The sequence below is a fragment of the Coturnix japonica genome, unplaced genomic scaffold (assembly GCF_054131305.1).
Source record: "Coturnix japonica strain WE unplaced genomic scaffold, WE-NBRP24 Scf100, whole genome shotgun sequence".
Taxonomy (NCBI): Eukaryota; Metazoa; Chordata; class Aves; order Galliformes; family Phasianidae; genus Coturnix; species Coturnix japonica.
This window is the reverse complement of record NW_028189003.1, coordinates 102,566-121,090: the sequence shown is the minus strand read 5'-3', so window position 1 is coordinate 121,090 and position 18,525 is coordinate 102,566. Positions and strand designations below refer to the sequence as shown.

The 18,525-nt window shown below is 48.0% G+C and overlaps 1 protein-coding gene and 1 pseudogene across 1 annotated transcript in view; one reads left to right on the top strand and one right to left on the bottom strand.

Moving 5' to 3' along the window:
* CHD8 (chromodomain helicase DNA binding protein 8) overlaps nucleotides 1–18,525 on the bottom strand; it is a 182,764-nt gene that overhangs the window by 97,382 nt on the left and 66,857 nt on the right. Inside the window, exons 18-20 of the mRNA XM_085534818.1 lie at nucleotides 17,616–17,783; nucleotides 8,858–9,037; nucleotides 3,609–3,719 (exon numbers count right to left, since the gene is read on the bottom strand). Of these exons, the coding sequence (XP_085390944.1) occupies nucleotides 3,609–3,719; nucleotides 8,858–9,037; nucleotides 17,616–17,783 (459 nt within the window). The remainder of the gene's footprint in view (nucleotides 1–3,608; nucleotides 3,720–8,857; nucleotides 9,038–17,615; nucleotides 17,784–18,525) is intronic.
* Nucleotides 347–1,611, top strand: LOC146751312 (uncharacterized; annotated as a pseudogene).

The window sequence follows — 18,525 nt, the reverse complement described above, 5'->3', positions numbered from 1 at the left end:
AAAACCCCAAAAATGCCCCAAAAACGGCCCTAAAATGCCACAAATGCCCTCAAGACCCCAAAAACACCCTAAAATGCCCCAAAAACGCCCCTAAAATGCCTCTAGAACACCCCAAAAATGCCCCAAAAACACTCTAAAAATGCCCCCAAACCCCAAAAACGCCCCAAAAACGCCCCAAAAACACCCCTAAAACCCCCAAAACACCCCAAAAACTCCCCAAAAACGCCTCCAGGAAGCCCAAAATGCCCCCAAAACACCCTAAAAACGCCCCTAAAACGGCCCTAAAACCCCAAAAACGCCTCCTGGAACCCCAAAAACACCCTAAAACGGCCCTCAACGTGCTGAAATGTCGGGTTTGTTTGCGGACACGGGGGGTGTCGATCACCAGGTTGTTCTAGGGGGAAAATGGGGGAAAATGGGGAGAAAATGGGTTTAAATTGGGGTATAATGGGGTTTTAAGGCGATAAAATGGCATAAAGTGGCCCTAAATAGGACTATTTACCCCAAAAACGCCTCTGAAACGCCCACTAGAACCCCAAAAATGCCCCTAAAATGGCCCTAAAACCCCAAAAACATCCCTAAAATGCCAAAAAATGGCCCTGAAACGGCCCTAAAACCCCAAAAACACCCCTAGAACACCAAAAAACGGCCCTGAAACCCCAAAAACGCCCCAAAAACACCTCATGGAACACCAGTAACGCTCCTAAACCAGCCCTAAAACCCCAAAAACGCCTCCTGGAACCCCAAAAATGCCCCAAAAACGCCTCTAAAATGCCTCTAAATGGCCCTAAAAACACCCCAAAAACAGCCCTAAAACTCCCCAAAAACAGCCCAAAAACTCCCCAAAAACTCCCCAAAAACGCCTCTAAAACACCCCAAATATGCCCTAAAATCCCCAAAATGCCCCCAAAACCCCAAAAATGCCCCAAAAGCCCCAAAGAACACCCCTAAAATGCCCCTAAAACACCTCCTAGAACCCCAAAAACGTCTCCTGGAACCCCCAAAAAGCCTCTAAAACACCCCAAAAACACCCCAAACCCCCCCAAAAACCCCCAAAACACCCCAAAAACGCCCCAAAAACCCCAAAAACGTCCCAAAAAACCCAAAAACGCCCTAAAAACGCCTCTAAAACGACCCTAAAACCCCAAAAACATCCCAAAACGCCCCAAAAACGCCCCAAAAACACCCCAAAAACGCCCCAAAAACACCCCAAAAACCCCCAAAACACCCCAAAAAACGCCCCAAAAACCCCAAAAACGCCCTAAAAACGCCTCTAAAATGACCCCAAAACCCCAAAAACACCCCAAAACGCCCCCAAAACACCCAAAAACGCCCCAAAACACCCCAAAAACTCCCCAAAAACGCCCCAAAAACACCCTCGTGCCCCCTAAAACCCCCAAAAACAGCCCTAAAAACACCAAACACACCCCAAAAACTCCCCTAAAACCCCAAAAAACGCCCCAAAAACGCCCCCAAAACACCCCGAAAACCCCAAAAACGCCCCAAAAACCCCCAAAACACCCAAAAAATACCCTAAACACCCCCTAAAACCCCAGAAAACACCCCAAAACCCCCAAAAACACCCCAAAAACTCCCCTAAAACGGTCCTAAAACCCGAAAAAACGCCCCAAAAACGCCCCCAAAAAACACCCCAAAAACCCCAAAAACACCCAAAAACACCCAAAAACGCCCCAAAAACCCCCAAAAACACCCTAAAAACGCCTCTAAAACGACCCTAAAACCCCAAAAACACCCCAAAACGCCCCAAAAACGACCCTAAAACCCCAAAAACACCCCAAAACGCCCCAAAAACTCCCCAAAAACACCCCAAAAACGCCCCAAAAACACCCAAAAACGCCCCAAAAATGCCCTCGTGCCCCCTAAAACCCCCAAAAACAGCCCTAAAAACACCAAACACACCCCAAAAACTCCCCTAAAACCCCAAAAAACGCCCCAAAAACGCCCCCAAAACACCCCGAAAACCCCAAAAACGCCCCAAAAACCCCAAAAACACCCCAAAAATCCACTAAACACCCCCTAAAACCCAAGAAAAAACCCCAAAAACCCCCCAAAAAACACCCCAAAAACCCCATAAACACCCCCTAAAACCCCAAAAAACACCCCAAAAACCCCAAAAACGCCCCAAAAACTCCCCTAAAACGGCCCTAAAACCCCAAAAAACGCCCCCTAAAACCCCAAAAATGCCCCAAAAACCCCAAAAAACACCCCAAAACGCCCCAAAAACGCCCCAAAAACACCCCAAAAACGCCCCAAAAACCCCAAAAACGCCCTAAAAACGCCTCTAAAACGACCCTAAAACCACAAAAACACTCAAAAACGCCCCCAAAACACCCCAAAAACGCCCCAAAAACACCCAAAACGCCCCATAAACCCCCAAAACGCCCCATAAACCCCCAAAACACCCCTAAAACGCCCTAAAACCCCAAAAAACGCCCCCTAAAACCCCAAAAAACACCCCCAAAACACCCAAAAACGCCCCAAAAACGCCCCAAAAACGCCCCCAAAACACCCAAAAACGCCCCAAAAACGCCCCAAAAACACCCCAAAAACCCCCAAAACATCCCCAAAACCCCCCAAAACAGCCCTAAAAACACCAAACACACCCCAAAAACTCCCCTAAAACCCCAAAAAACGCCCCCAAAACGCCCCCGAAACACCCCGAAAACCCCAAAAACGCCCCAAAAACCCCAAAAACACCCCAAAAATCCCCTAAACACCCCCTAAAACCCCAAAAAACACCCCAAAACCCCCAAAAACACCCCAAAAACTCCCCTAAAACGGTCCTAAATCCCGAAAAAACGCCCCAAAAACACCCCCAAAAAACACCCCAAAAACCCCAAAAACACCCAAAAACGCCCCAAAACACCCCAGAAACGCCCCAAAACCCCCAAAAACGCCCCAAAAACCCCAAAAACGCCCTAAAAACGCCTCTAAAACGACCCTAAAACCCTAAAAACACCCCAAAACGCCCCAAAAACACCCAAAAACGCCCCAAAAACACCCCAAAAACGCCCTCGTGCCCCCTAAAACCCCCAAAAACAGCCCTAAAAACACCAAACACACCTCAAAAACTCCCCTAAAACAGCCCTAAAACCCCAAAAAACGCCCCCAAATACCCCAAAAAGCCTCTAAAATGCCCCAAAAACACCCCAGAAACACCCCAAAACCCCAAAAATGACTCAAAACCCCAAAAATGTCCCTAAAACCCCCAAAACGCCACAAAAATGCCCCCAAAACGGCCGTAAAACGGCCCTAAAACGGCCCAAAAACGCCCCTAAAACCTCAAAAACAGCCCTAAAACAGCCCTTAATTCCCAAAAAAAGCCTCTAAAATGCCTCTAAAACACCACAAAAACGGCCCTAAAACGCCCCAAAAACCCCAAAATCCCCAAAACACCTCCTCGAACCCCAAAAACACCTTAAAACAGCCCTAAAACCCACAAAAACGCCCCAAAAATGGCCCTTAATCTCCAAAAACGCCCCCGAAACACCCTGAAAACGCCCCAAAAACTCCCCAAAAGCACCCCAAAAACGCCCCCAAAACACCCAAAAACGCCCCAAAAACGCCCTGGTGCCCCCATATCCCACCTTGCTGTTGAGCAGCTCCAGGTCTAAATCTGCTTTTTTTGCCCATTTTTGCCAAAAATTGGGGTCATCCAACGCGATGTCGGTGCGATTCTCCGACGCCACAAAACTGGCCTAAAGGGAAAGAAAACGATAAAAAACGGCACCGAAAATGGGGTGAAAACAAGGGATTTTGGGTCAAGGCCTTGTTAAAAAAACTGGGCAAAAAACCCTAAAAAATGGGTTTAAAAAACCCTAAAAATGGCATCGAAAATGGGTTAAAAACGGGTTAAAAATGGCATTGAAAATGGGTTAAAAATGACCTAGAAAATGGGTTAAAAAGAAGCGATTTTGGGTCAGACCTTGGCAAAAAAAGCTCTAAAAAATGGGTAAAAAACAAGGGATTTGGGGGTCCCAATCTTGGCAAAAAGACCCTAAAAAATGGGTTAAAAAAACCTAAAAAATGGGTTAAAAAAAAACCTAAAAAATGACCTAGAAAATGGGTTAAAAATGGCATCGAAAATGGGTTAAAAAAGCCCTAAAAATGGCATCGAAAATGGGATGAAAACAAGGGATTTTGGGTCAAGGCCTTGTTAAAAAAACTGGGCAAAAAACCCTAAAAAATGGGTTTAAGAAACCCTAAAAATGGCAACAAAAATGGGTTAAAAACGGGTTAAAAATGGCATTGAAAATGGGTTAAAAATGACATAGAAAATGGGTTAAAAATAAGCGATTTGGGGTCAGACTTTGGCCTAAAAAATGGGTTAAAAATACGGGATTTTGGGTCAGAAAAAACCCTATTTTTTAAAAAATGACCTAGAAAATGGGTTAAAAACAAGCGATTTGGGGTCAAACCTTGGCAAAAAAAAACCTAAAACTGGGTTAAAAAACCCTAAAAAATGGGTTAAAAACCCTAAAAATGACCTAAAAAAATGGGTTAAAAAAAAAGGATTTTGGGTCAAGACCTTGTTAAAAAATGGCATCGAAAATGGGTTAAAAAAGAGGGATTTTGGGGCTCGACCTTGTTAAATTTGACATTGAAAATGGGTTAAAAATGACCTAGAAAATGAATTAAAAATGGCATCGAAAATGGGGTAAAAACAAGCGATTTTGGGTCAAGACCTTGTAAAAAATGGCATTGAAAATGGGTTAAACAAGCCCTAAAAATGACATCGAAAATGGGTTAAAAATGACCCAGAAAATGGGTTAAAAACAAGCGATTTGGGGTCAGACCTTGGCAAAAAAAACGCTAAAAAATGGCAGCGAAAATGGGGAAAAAACAAGGGATTTTGGGTCAAGACCTTGTAAAAAAATGGCATTGAAAATGGGTTTAAAAAGCCCTCAAAATGACCTAGAAAAGGGGTTAAAAATGGGTTAAAAATGACCTAGAAAACAGGTTAAAAACGACCTAGAAAATGGGTTAAAACCAAGCGATTTTGGGTCAAGATCTTGATAAAAAATGACATAGGAAATGGGTTAAAAAAACCCTAAAAATGACATCGAAAATGGGTTAAAAATGGGTTTAAAATGGCATTGAAAATGGGTTAAAAATGACCTAGAAAATGGGTTAAAAACAAGTGACTTTGGGTCAGACCTTGGCAAAAAAAACGCTAAAAAATGGCAGCGAAAATGGGGGAAAAAAAAGCGATTTTGGGTAAAGACCTTGTAAAAAATGGCATTGAAAATGGGTTTAAAAAGGCCTAAAAATGACATCGAAAATGGGTTAAAAATGGGTTAAAAACCTGGGATTTTGTGTCCGAGCTTAGCAAAAAAAAACCTTTAAAAAACCCTAAAAAATGGGTTAAAAACAAGGGATTTGGGGTCAGACCTTGGCAAAAAAAAAACCTTAAAAAATGACCTAGAAAATGGGTTAAAAAGAAGCAATTTTGGGGGTTAAAAGAAAGGGATTTTGGGGGTTAAAAAAAGGGATTTGGGGGCCAACGTCGTTAAAAAATGGCATCGAAAATGGGGTGAAAACAAGGGATTTTGGGTCAAGACCTTGTTAAAAAAACTGGGCAAAAAAACCCTAAAAAATGGGTTTAAAAAACCCTAAAAATGGCACCGAAAATGGGTTAAAAACAAGCGATTTTGGGTCAGACCTTGGCGAAAAAAGCCCTAAAAAATGACCTAGAAAATGGGTCAAAAATGGCATCGAAAATGGGTTAAAAACAAGCAATTTTGGGTCAGACCTTGGTGAAAAAAAAAAAACCTTTAAAAATGGGTTAAAAACATGGGATTTTGGGGCTCAACCTTGATAAAAAATGACCTAGAAAATAGGTTTAAAATGGCATCAAAAATAGGTCAAAAATGGCATCAAAAATGGGTTAAAAAAGCCCTAAAAATGGCATCGAAAATGGGGTAAAAACAAGGGATTTTGGGTCAGACCTTGTTAAAAAAACTGGGGAAAAAAAACCTAAAAAATGGGTTAAAAAAACCCTAAAAAATGGGTTAAAAACCCTAAAAATGACCTAAAAAAATGGGTTAAAAAAAAAGGATTTGGGGTCAAGACCGTGTTAAAAAATAGCATCAAAAATGGGTTAAAAAAAAGGGATTTGGGGTCAAGACCTTGATAAAAAATGACCTAGAAAATGGGTTTAAAATGGCATTGAAAACGGGTCAAAAATGGCATCAAAAATGGGTTAAAAATGACCTAGAAAATGGGTTAAAAACAAGCGATTTTGGGTCAGACCTTGTTAGAAAATGACATAGAAAATGGGTTAAAAAAAGGGGATTTGGGGTCAAGACCTTGTTAAATTTGACATTGAAAATGGGTTAAAAATGACCTAGAAAATGAATTAAAAATGGCATCGAAAATGGGTTAAAACCAAGGGATTTTGGGTCAGAAAAAACCCTAAAAAATGGGTTAAAAAAAGGGGATTTGGGGGCTCGAACTTGTTAAAAAAAACCTAAAAAATGACATAGAAAATGGGTTAAAAAAAAGGGACTTGGGGGCTGACCTTGATAAAAAATGGCATCGAAAATGGGTTAAAAAAAAGGGATTTTGGGGCTCGAGCCTTGATAAAAAATGACCTAGAAAATGGGTTAAAATGGCATCGAAAACGGGTTAAAAATGGCATCGAAAATGGGTTAAAAAAGCCCTAAAAATGGCATCAAAAATGGGGTAAAAACAAGGGATTTTGGGTCAAGACCTTGTTAAAAAAACTGGGCAAAAAAACCCTAAAAAATGGGTTTAAAAAACCCTAAAAATGGCAACAAAAATGGGTTAAAAACGGGTTAAAAATGGCATTGAAAATGGATTAAAAATGACATAGAAAATGGGTTAAAAACAAGCGATTTTGGGTCAGACCTTGGCAAAAAAAACCCTAAAAAATGACATAGAAAATGGGTTAAAAAGAAGCAATTTTGGGGGTTCAAAAGAAGGGATTTTGGGGTCCCAACCTTGGCAAAAAAACCCTAAAAAAACCCTAAAAAATGGGTTAAAACCAAGGGATTTTGGGTCAGAAAAAAACCTTAAAAATAGGTTAAAAAAAGGGGATTTGGGGGTCAGACCTTATTAACAAAAACCTAAAAAATGACACAGAAAATGGGTTAAAAATGACCGAGAAAATGGGTTAAAAACAAGCGATTTTGGGGTCAGACCTTGGCAAAAAAAACTCTAAAAAATGGGTTAAAAACAAGGGATTTTGGGGGTCCCAATCTTGGCAAAAAGACCCTAAAAAATGGGTTAAAAAAACCTAAAAAATGGGTTAAAAAAAAACCTAAAAAATGACCTAGAAAATGGGTTAAAAATGGCATCGAAAACGGGTCAAAAATGGCATCGAAAATGGGTTAAAAAAGCCCTGAAAAATGGCATCGAAAATGGGTTAAAAACAAACGATTTGGGATGAGACCTTGGCCTAAAACATGGGTTAAAAACATGGGATTTTGGGTCAGAAAAAACCCTTAAAAATGGGTTAAAAACAAGATATTTTGGGGGTTCAAAAAAAGCGATTTGGAGTCCCAAGCTTGGCCTCAAAAATGGGTTAAAAACAAGTGATTTGGGGTCAGAAAAAACCCTAAAAAATGTGATAAAAACAAGTGATATTGGGTCAGACCTTGGCCTAAAAAATAGGTTAAAAACAAGCGATTTTGGGTCAGGCCTTGGCCTAAAAAATGGGTGATTTTGGATCGGAAAAAACCCTAAAAAATGGGTCAAAAAACGGGGGATTTTGGGTCCCAACCTTGTTATACAAAACCCTAAAAGTGACCCAAAAAATGGGTTAAAAACAGGGGATTTTGGGTCAGAACTTGGCAAAGAAACCGCTAAAAAATCAGTTCAAAAACCCTAAAAATCAGTTCAAAAAACCCTAAAAATTGCGTTAAAACCACGGGATTTTGGGGTCCAAACCTTAACCTAAAATTTGGGTCAAAAAACCGAGATTTTGGGTCAAACCTTAGCGAAAGTCGACCCCTTCCCCTCGCTCTCGATGGTGATGGTCGTGGTCCGTCTGAGCAGGATTTGGTCAATGTCCTCCTCGCAAGGAGGATAAAAACAAGCGATTTTGGGTCAGAAAAAAACCCCTAAAAAATGGGTTAAAAACGCAGGATTTTGGGTCAGACCTTGTTAAACAAAACCCTAAAAAATGGGTTAAAAAAACCCAAAAAAAGGACCTAGAAAATGGGTCCAAAATGACCTACGAAATGGGTTAAATATGACATCGAAAACGGGTCAAAAATGGCATTGAAAATGGGTTAAAAACAAGGGATTTGGGGTCAGACCTTAGACTAAAAAGTGGGTTGAAAACAAGCGATTTTGGGTCAGAAAAAACCCTAAAAAATGGGTTAAGAACAAACGATTTTGGGTCAGAAAAACACCTAAAAAATGGGATAAAAACAAGTGATTTTGGATCAGAAAAAAACCTAAAAAATGGGATAAAAACAAGCAATTTTGGGTGGGAAAAAACCCTAAAAAATGGGATAAAAACCAGTGATTTTGGATCAGACCTCGTTAAACAAAACCCTAAAAAATGGCCTAGAAAATGGGTTAAAAAGAAGCAATTTTGGGGGTTAAAAGAAAGGGATTTTGGGGGTTAAAAAAAAGGGATTTGGGGGCCAACGTCGTTAAAAAATGGCATCGAAAATGGGTTAAAAACAGGGGATTTTGGGGCTTAAACTTGTTAACAGAAACCCTAATAAATCACATAGAAAATGGGCGAAAGAAAAGAGATTTTGGGAGGTAAAAAAATGGGATTTTAGGTATTGATACAACACGATTTTGGAGTCCAAACCCTGACCTAAAAATTGGGTTAAAAAAGGAGGATTTTGGTTCAAACCTTAGCGAACGTGGAGCCCTTCCCCTCGCTCTCGATGGTGATGGTGGTGGTCCGTTGGAGCAGGATTTGGTCAATGTCCTCCTCGCAAAACTTGGAGCCTTCGTCGTCCTCGTCCATGATGGCGGCGTAGGCGCCTTTACGCAATAGGTCCTCGATCTCCTTCTTGGAGAACTGATGGATCTATGGGGCAATATGTGGGGCAGGATGACCCTATAGGGCCCTATGGGGTCAATATGGGGCCCTATGGGGTCAATATGGGGGCTATAGGACTCTATGGGGCTCTATGGGGTCAATGGGGGCTATGGGCGTAGGCGCCTTTACGCAATAGGTCCTCGATCTCCTTCTTGGAGAACTGATGGATCTATGGGGCAATATGTGGGGCAGGATGACCCTATAGGGCCCTATGGGGTCAATATGGGGCCCTATGGGGGGCTATGGGGGTCTATGGGGCTCTATGGGGTCAATGGGGGCTATGGGCGTAGGCGCCTTTACGCAATAGGTCCTCGATCTCCTTCTTGGAGAACTGATGGATCTATGGGGCAATATGTGGGGCAGGATGACCCTATAGGGCCCTATGGGGTCAATATGGGGCCCTATGGGGTCAATATGGGGGCTATAGGACTCTATGGGGCTCTATGGGGTCAATGGGGGCTATGGGCGTAGGCGCCTTTACGCAATAGGTCCTCGATCTCCTTCTTGGAGAACTGATGGATCTATGGGGCAATATGTGGGGCAGGATGACCCTATAGGGCCCTATGGGGTCAATATGGGGCCCTATGGGGTCAATATGGGGGCTATAGGACTCTATGGGGCTCTATGGGGTCAATGGGGGCTATGGGCGTAGGCGCCTTTACGCAATAGGTCCTCGATCTCCTTCTTGGAGAACTGATGGATCTATGGGGCAATATGTGGGGCAGGATGACCCTATAGGGCCCTATGGGGTCAATATGGGGGGTTATAGGGTCCTATGGGGTCCTATGGGGCTCTATGGGGTCCTATGGGGTCAATGGGGGCTATGGGCGTAGGCGCCTTTACGCAATAGGTCCTCGATCTCCTTCTTGGAGAACTGATGGATCTATGGGGCAATATGTGGGGCAGGATGACCCTATAGGGCCCTATGGGGTCAATATGGGGGGTTATAGGGTCCTATGGGGTCCTATGGGGCTCTATGGGGTCCTATGGGGTCAATGGGGGCTATGGGCGTAGGCGCCTTTACGCAATAGGTCCTCGATCTCCTTCTTGGAGAACTGATGGATCTATGGGGCAATATGTGGGGCAGGATGACCCTATAGGGCCCTATGGGGTCAATATGGGGGCTATAGGACTCTATGGGGCTCTATGGGGTCAATATGGGGGCTATAGGACCCTATGGGGCTCTATGGGGTCAATGGGGGCTATGGGCGTAGGCGCCTTTACGCAATAGGTCCTCGATCTCCTTCTTGGAGAACTGATGGATCTATGGGGCAATATGTGGGGCAGGATGACCCTATAGGGCCCTATGGGGTCAATATGGGGCCCTATGGGGGGCTATGGGGGTCTATGGGGTCCTATGGGGTCAATGGGGGCTATGGGCGTAGGCGCCTTTACGCAATAGGTCCTCGATCTCCTTCTTGGAGAACTGATGGATCTATGGGGCAATATGTGGGGCAGGATGACCCTATAGGGCCCTATGGGGTCAATATGGGGCCCTATGGGGTCAATATGGGGCCCTATGGGGGCTATAGGACTCTATGGGGCTCTATGGGGTCAATGGGGGCTATGGGCGTAGGCGCCTTTACGCAACAGGTCCTCGATCTCCTTCTTGGAGAACTGATGGATCTATGGGGCAATATGTGGGGCAGGATGACCCTATAGGGCCCTATGGGGTCAATATGGGGGCTATAGGACTCTATGGGGCTCTATGGGGTCAATATGGGGGCTATAGGACTCTATGGGGCTCTATGGGGTCAATGGGGGCTATGGGCGTAGGCGCCTTTACGCAACAGGTCCTCGATCTCCTTCTTGGAGAACTGATGGATCTATGGGGCAATATGTGGGGCAGGATGACCCTATAGGGCCCTATGGGGTCAATATGGGGCCCTATGGGGTCAATATGGGGGCTATAGGACTCTATGGGGCTCTATGGGGTCAATGGGGGCTATGGGCGTAGGCGCCTTTACGCAATAGGTCCTCGATCTCCTTCTTGGAGAACTGATGGATCTATGGGGCAATATGTGGGGCAGGATGACCCTATAGGGCCCTATGGGGTCAATATGGGGCCCTATGGGGGGCTATGGGGGTCTATGGGGCTCTATGGGGTCAATGGGGGCTATGGGCGTAGGCGCCTTTACGCAGCAGGTCCTCGATCTCCTTCTTGGAGAACTGATGGATCTATGGGGCAATATGTGGGGCAGGATGACCCTATAGGGCCCTATGGGGTCAATATGGGGCCCTATGGGGGGCTATGGGGCTCTATGGGGCTCTATGGGGTCAATGGGGGCTATGGGCGTAGGCGCCTTTACGCAATAGGTCCTCGATCTCCTTCTTGGAGAACTGATGGATCTATGGGGCAATATGTGGGGCAGGATGACCCTATAGGGCCCTATGGGGTCAATATGGGGGCTATAGGACTCTATGGGGCTCTATGGGGTCAATACGGGGGCTATAGGACTCTATGGGGCTCTATGGGGTCAATGGGGGCTATGGGCGTAGGCGCCTTTACGCAATAGGTCCTCGATCTCCTTCTTGGAGAACTGATGGATCTATGGGGCAATATGTGGGGCAGGATGACCCTATAGGGCCCTATGGGGTCAATATGGGGGCTATAGGACTCTATGGGGCTCTATGGGGTCAATATGGGGGCTATAGGACTCTATGGGGCTCTATGGGGTCAATGGGGGCTATGGGCGTAGGCGCCTTTACGCAATAGGTCCTCGATCTCCTTCTTGGAGAACTGATGGATCTATGGGGCAATATGTGGGGCAGGATGACCCTATAGGGCCCTATGGGGTCAATATGGGGCCCTATGGGGGGCTATGGGGGTCTATGGGGCTCTATGGGGTCAATGGGGGCTACGGGCGTAGGCGCCTTTACGCAACAGGTCCTCGATCTCCTTCTTGGAGAACTGATGGATCTATGGGGCAATATGTGGGGCAGGATGACCCTATAGGGCCCTATGGGGTCAATATGGGGCCCTATGGGGTCAATATGGGGGCTATAGGACTCTATGGGGCTCTATGGGGTCAATGGGGGCTATGGGCGTAGGCGCCTTTACGCAATAGGTCCTCGATCTCCTTCTTGGAGAACTGATGGATCTATGGGGCAATATGTGGGGCAGGATGACCCTATAGGGCCCTATGGGGTCAATATGGGGCCCTATGGGGGCTATAGGACTCTATGGGGCTCTATGGGGTCAATGGGGGCTATGGGCGTAGGCGCCTTTACGCAATAGGTCCTCGATCTCCTTCTTGGAGAACTGATGGATCTATGGGGCAATATGTGGGGCAGGATGACCCTATAGGGCCCTATGGGGACAATATGGGGGGTTATAGGGTCCTATGGGGTCCTATGGGGCTCTATGGGGCTCTATGGGGTCAATGGGGGCTATGGGCGTAGGCGCCTTTACGCAATAGGTCCTCGATCTCCTTCTTGGAGAACTGATGGATCTATGGGGCAATATGTGGGGCAGGATGACCCTATAGGGCCCTATGGGGTCAATATGGGGCCCTATGGGGTCAATATGGGGGCTATAGGACTCTATGGGGCTCTATGGGGTCAATGGGGGCTATGGGCGTAGGCGCCTTTACGCAATAGGTCCTCGATCTCCTTCTTGGAGAACTGATGGATCTATGGGGCAATATGTGGGGCAGGATGACCCTATAGGGCCCTATGGGGTCAATATGGGGGCTATAGGACTCTATGGGGCTCTATGGGGTCAATATGGGGGCTATAGGACTCTATGGGGCTCTATGGGGTCAATGGGGGCTATGGGCGTAGGCGCCTTTACGCAGCAGGTCCTCGATCTCCTTCTTGGAGAACTGATGGATCTATGGGGCAATATGTGGGGCAGGATGACCCTATAGGGCCCTATGGGGTCAATATGGGGCCCTATGGGGGGCTATGGGGGTCTATGGGGCTCTATGGGGTCAATGGGGGCTATGGGCGTAGGCGCCTTTACGCAGCAGGTCCTCGATCTCCTTCTTGGAGAACTGATGGATCTATGGGGCAATATGTGGGGCAGGATGACCCTATAGGGCCCTATGGGGTCAATATGGGGGCTATAGGACTCTATGGGGCTCTATGGGGTCAATGGGGGCTATGGGCGTAGGCGCCTTTACGCAATAGGTCCTCGATCTCCTTCTTGGAGAACTGATGGATCTATGGGGCAATATGTGGGGCAGGATGACCCTATAGGGCCCTATGGGGTCAATATGGGGGCTATAGGACTCTATGGGGCTCTATGGGGTCAATGGGGGCTATGGGCGTAGGCGCCTTTACGCAGCAGGTCCTCGATCTCCTTCTTGGAGAACTGATGGATCTATGGGGCAATATGTGGGGCAGGATGACCCTATAGGGCCCTATGGGGTCAATATGGGGGCTATAGTACTCTATGGGGCTCTATGGGGTCAATATGGGGGCTATAGGACTCTATGGGGCTCTATGGGGTCAATGGGGGCTATGGGCGTAGGCGCCTTTACGCAATAGGTCCTCGATCTCCTTCTTGGAGAACTGATGGATCTATGGGGCAATATGTGGGGCAGGATGACCCTATAGGGCCCTATGGGGTCAATATGGGGCCCTATGGGGGCTATAGGACTCTATGGGGCTCTATGGGGTCAATGGGGGCTATGGGCGTAGGCGCCTTTACGCAGCAGGTCCTCGATCTCCTTCTTGGAGAACTGATGGATCTATGGGGCAATATGTGGGGCAGGATGACCCTATAGGGCCCTATGGGGTCAATATGGGGTCCTATGGGTTCAATATGGGGGCTATAGGACTCTATGGGGCTCTATGGGGTCAATATGGGGGCTATAGGACTCTATGGGGCTCTATGGGGCTCTATGGGGTTTGTTGGGATCAATGGGGGGCTATGGGTCCCCATTTTGGGTCTCTAAGCACCATTTTCCTTCAAAAACCCCCAATTTTGGGTCTTCCACCCCCATTTTACCCCAAAAACCCCCATATATGGGGTCTATCCCCCCAATTTTGGGGTCTCTCCCCCCATTTCTCCCCCCAAACCCCCAATTTTGGGGTCTTTCCCACCCCATATCCCCCATTTTTGGCTCTTCTCACCCCATTTCCCCCCCAAAACCCCCCATGTTTGGGGTCTCTCCCCCCATTTTACCCCAAAATCCCCCATTTTCTCCCCATTTTTGGGGTCTCTCCCCCCATTTTACCCCAAAATCCCTCATTTTCCCCCCCAAAACTCCCCATTTTACCCCCAAATCCCCCATTTTTGGGGTCTCTCCCCCATTTTCTCCCCATTTTGGGGGTCTCTCCCCCCATTTTCCCCCCCTAAGCCCTTATTTTCCTCCAAAACCCCCCATTTTTGGGGTCTCTCCCCCCATTTTACCCCCAATATCCCCCATTTTTGGGGTCTCTCCCCCCAAAACTCCCCATTTTTGGGGTCTCTCCCCCCATTTTTGGGGTCTCTCCCCCCATTTACCCCCAAATCCCCCATTTTCCCCCCAAAACCCCCCCATTTTTGGGGTCTCTCCCCCCATTTTACCCCAAAATCCCCCATTTTCCCCCCATATATGGGGTCTTACCCCCCATTTTACCCCAAAAATCCCCATTTTTGGGGTCTCTGCCCCCATTTTCCCCCCATTTTTGGGGTCTCTCCCCCCACTTTTGGGGTCTTTCCCACCCCATATCCCCTATAAAACCCCCAAAACCCCCCATTTTGGGGGTCTCTCCCCCCATTTTTGGGGTCTCTCCTCCCTTATATGGAGTCTATCCCACCCTATATCCCCCATTTTACCCCCAAAACCCCCCATTTTTTCACCAAAACCCCCCATTTTTGGGGTCTCTCCCCCCATATATGGAGTCTATCCCACCCTATATGCCCCATTTTACCCCCAAATCCCCCATTTTTCCCCCTAAAACCCCCCATTTTTGGGGTCTCTCCCCCCATTTTTCCCCCATTTTTGGGGTCTCTCCCCTCATTTTACCCCCAAATCCCCCATTTTCCCCCCCAAAAACCCCCATTATTGGGGTCTTTCCCACCCCATATCCCCTATAAAACCCCCCAAACCCCCCATTTTCCCCCCAAACCCCCCATTTTTGGGGTCTCTCCCCCCATTTCCCCCCATTTTGGGGGTCTCTCCCCCCATTTTCCCCCCCTAACCCCTTATTTTCCTCCAAAACCCCCCATTTTTGGGGTCTCTCCCCCCATTTTACCCCCAATATCCCCCATTTTTGGGGTCTCTCCCCCCAAAACTCCCCATTTTTGGGGTCTCTCCCCCCATTTTTGGGGTCTCTCCCCCCATTTTTGGGGTCTGTCCCCCCATTTTTGGGGTCTCTCCCCCCATTTTCCCCCCAAACCCCCCATTTTTGGGGTGTCTCCCCCCATTTTTTCACCAAAAACCCCATATATGGGGTCTTTTCCACCCCATATCCCATATAAAACCCCCAAAACCCCCCATTTTACCCCAAAATCCCCCATTTTCCCCCCATATATGGGGTCTCTCCCCCCATTTTCCCCCCCTAACCCCTTATTTTCCCCCAAAACCCCCCGTATATGGGGTCTCTCCCCCCATTTTTGGGGTCTTTGAGCCCCATATAACCCCAAAATCCCCCATTTTCCCCCCCATTTTTGGGGTCTCTCCCCCCATTATCCCCCCAAACCCCCCCATTTTTGGGGTCTCTCCCCCCAAAACTCCCCATTTTTGGGGTCTCTCCCCCCATTTTTGGGGTCTCTCCCCCCATTTTACCCCAAAATCCCCCATTTTTCCCCCATTTTTGGGGTCTCTCCCCCCATTTTCCCCCCCTAACCCCTTATTTTCCTCCAAAACCCCCCATTTTTGGGGTCTCTCCCCCCATTTTTGGGGTCTTTGAGCCCCATATAACCCCAAAACCCCCCATTTTCCCCCCATTTTTGGGGTCTCTCCCCCCATTTCTCCCCCCAAACCCCCAACTTTTGGGGTCTCTCCCCCCCATTTTACCCCAAAACCCCCCATTTTACCCCCAAATCCCCCCATTTTACCCCAAAATCCCCCATTTTCCCCCCATTTCTGGGGTCTCTCCCCCCATTTTACCCCAAAATCCCCCATTTTCTCCCCATTTTTGGGGTCTCTCCCCCCAAATCTTGGGTCTATCCCACCCCATATCCCCTATAAAACCCCCAAAACCCCCCATTTCCCCCCCAAAACCCCCATTTTCCCCCCCAAAACCCCCCATTTTCCCCCATTTTCCCCCCATTTTGGGGTCTTACCCCCGCGATGCTGCCCTCCCTGCCGCTCATGGACTGCAGCACGGCCTTATCAAGCCATTTTACCCCCATTTTACCCCCAAAACCCCCCATTTTTGGGGTCTCTCCCCCCATTCTTCCCCCAAAACCCCCCATTTTTGGGGTCTCTCACCCCATTTCATCCCAAAATCCCCCATTTTACCCCCAAAACCCCCCATTTTACCCCAAAACCCCCCATTTTTCCCCCATTTTTGGGGTCTCTCCCCCCATTCTTCCCCCAAAACCCACCATTTTTGGGGTCTCTCACCCCATTTCATCCCAAAATCCCCCATTTTACCCCCAAAACCCCCCATTTTACCCCAAAACCCCCCATTTTCCCCCCATTTTTGGGGTCTCTCCCCCCATTTTCCCCCCAAAACCCCCCATTTCCCTCCCCAAACCCCCCATTTCTCCCCAAAAACCCCCCATTTCCCCCCCAAAACCCCCCATTTTACCCCCAAATCCCCCATTTTCTCCCCATATTTGGGGTCTCTCCCCCCATTTTTGGGGTCTCTCCCCCCATTTTACCCCCAAATCCCCCATTTTCCCCCCAAAACCCCCCCATTTTTGGGGTCTCTCCCCCCATTTTTCCCCCATTTTTGGGGTCTCTCCCCTCATTTTACCCCCAAATCCCCCATTTTCCCCCCAAACCCCCCCCATTTTGGGGGTCTCTCCCCCCATTTTACCCCAAAATCCCCCATTTTCCCCCCATATATGGGGTCTTACCCCCCATTTTACCCCAAAAATCCCCATTTTTGGGGTCTCTCCCCCCATTTTCCCCCCATTTTTGGGGTCTCTCCCCCCATATATGGGGTCTATCCCACCCCATATCCCCTATAAAACCCCCCAAACCCCCCATTTTTGGGGTCTCTCCCTCCATTTTTGGGGTCTTTGAGCCCCATATAACCCCAAAACCCCCCATTTTACCCCAAAATCCCCCATTTTCCCCCCATTTTTGGGGTCTCTCCCCCCATTTCTCCCCCCAAGCCCCCAATTTTGGGGTCTCTCCCCCCATTTTTGGGGTCTCTCCCCCCATTTCTCCCCCAAAACCCCCCATTTCCCCCCCAAAAACTCCCAATTTTTGGGGTCTCTCCCCCCAAAACTCCCCATTTTTGGGGTCTCTCCCCCCATGTTTGGGGTCTCTCCCCCCATTTTCCCCCCAAAACCACCCATTTTGGGGGTCTCTGCCCCCATTTTCCCCCATTTTTGGGGTCTCTCCCCCCAAAACTCCCCATTTTGGGGGTCTCTCACCCCATTTTACCCCCCAAAACCCCCCATTTTGGGGGTCGCTCCCCCCATATATGGGGTCTCTGCCCCATATAAGCCCCTTACCCCCGCGATGCTGCCCTCCCTGCCGCTCATGGACTGCAGCACGGCCTTATCGAGGCCCAGTTTGAGACTGGCCTTATCAAACATCTCCCTCTCGTACGAGTTCCTGGTGATGAGCCGATAAACCTTCACTGCTTTGCTCTGACCAATGCGGTGACAGCGAGCCTGGGCCTAAGGGGGGGAACAATAGGGTTAATGGGACCCCAGACCCATTATAGGGGGGTTAATGGGCCTATGGGGGGAAACAATAGGGTTAATGGGACCCCAGACCCATTATAGGGGACCCCAGACCCATTATATGGGACCCCAGACCCATTATATGGGGGTCAATGGGGACCCCAGACCCATTAATGGGATCCCAAAGCCATTATATGGGGGTCAATGGGGACCCCAGACCCATTATATGGGACCCCAGAGCCATTATATGGGGGTCAATGGGGACCCAGAGCCATTATATGGGACCCCAAGACCCCAAACCCACCCTATGGGCATCAATGGGGACCCCAAAGCCATCAATGGGCATCAATGGAGACTCAAAACTCATCAATGGGGACCCAAAATCTATCAATGGGGACCCCAGACCCATTATATTGGGGTTAATGGGACCCCAGACCCATTATAGGGGACCCCAGACCCATTATAAGGGGGTCAATGGGGACCCAGACCCATTATATGGGGGTCAATGGGGACCCTGGGCCTATGGGGGGGAACAATAGGGTTAATGGGACCCCAGACCCATTATAGGGGACCCCAGACCCATTATATGGGGGTCAATGGGGACCCCAGACCCATTATATGGGGTCAATGGGGACCCCAGACCCATTATATGGGACCCCAGAGCCATTATATGGGAACCCAGACCCATTATATGGGGGTCAATGGGGACCCCAGAGCCATTAATGGGACCCCAGAG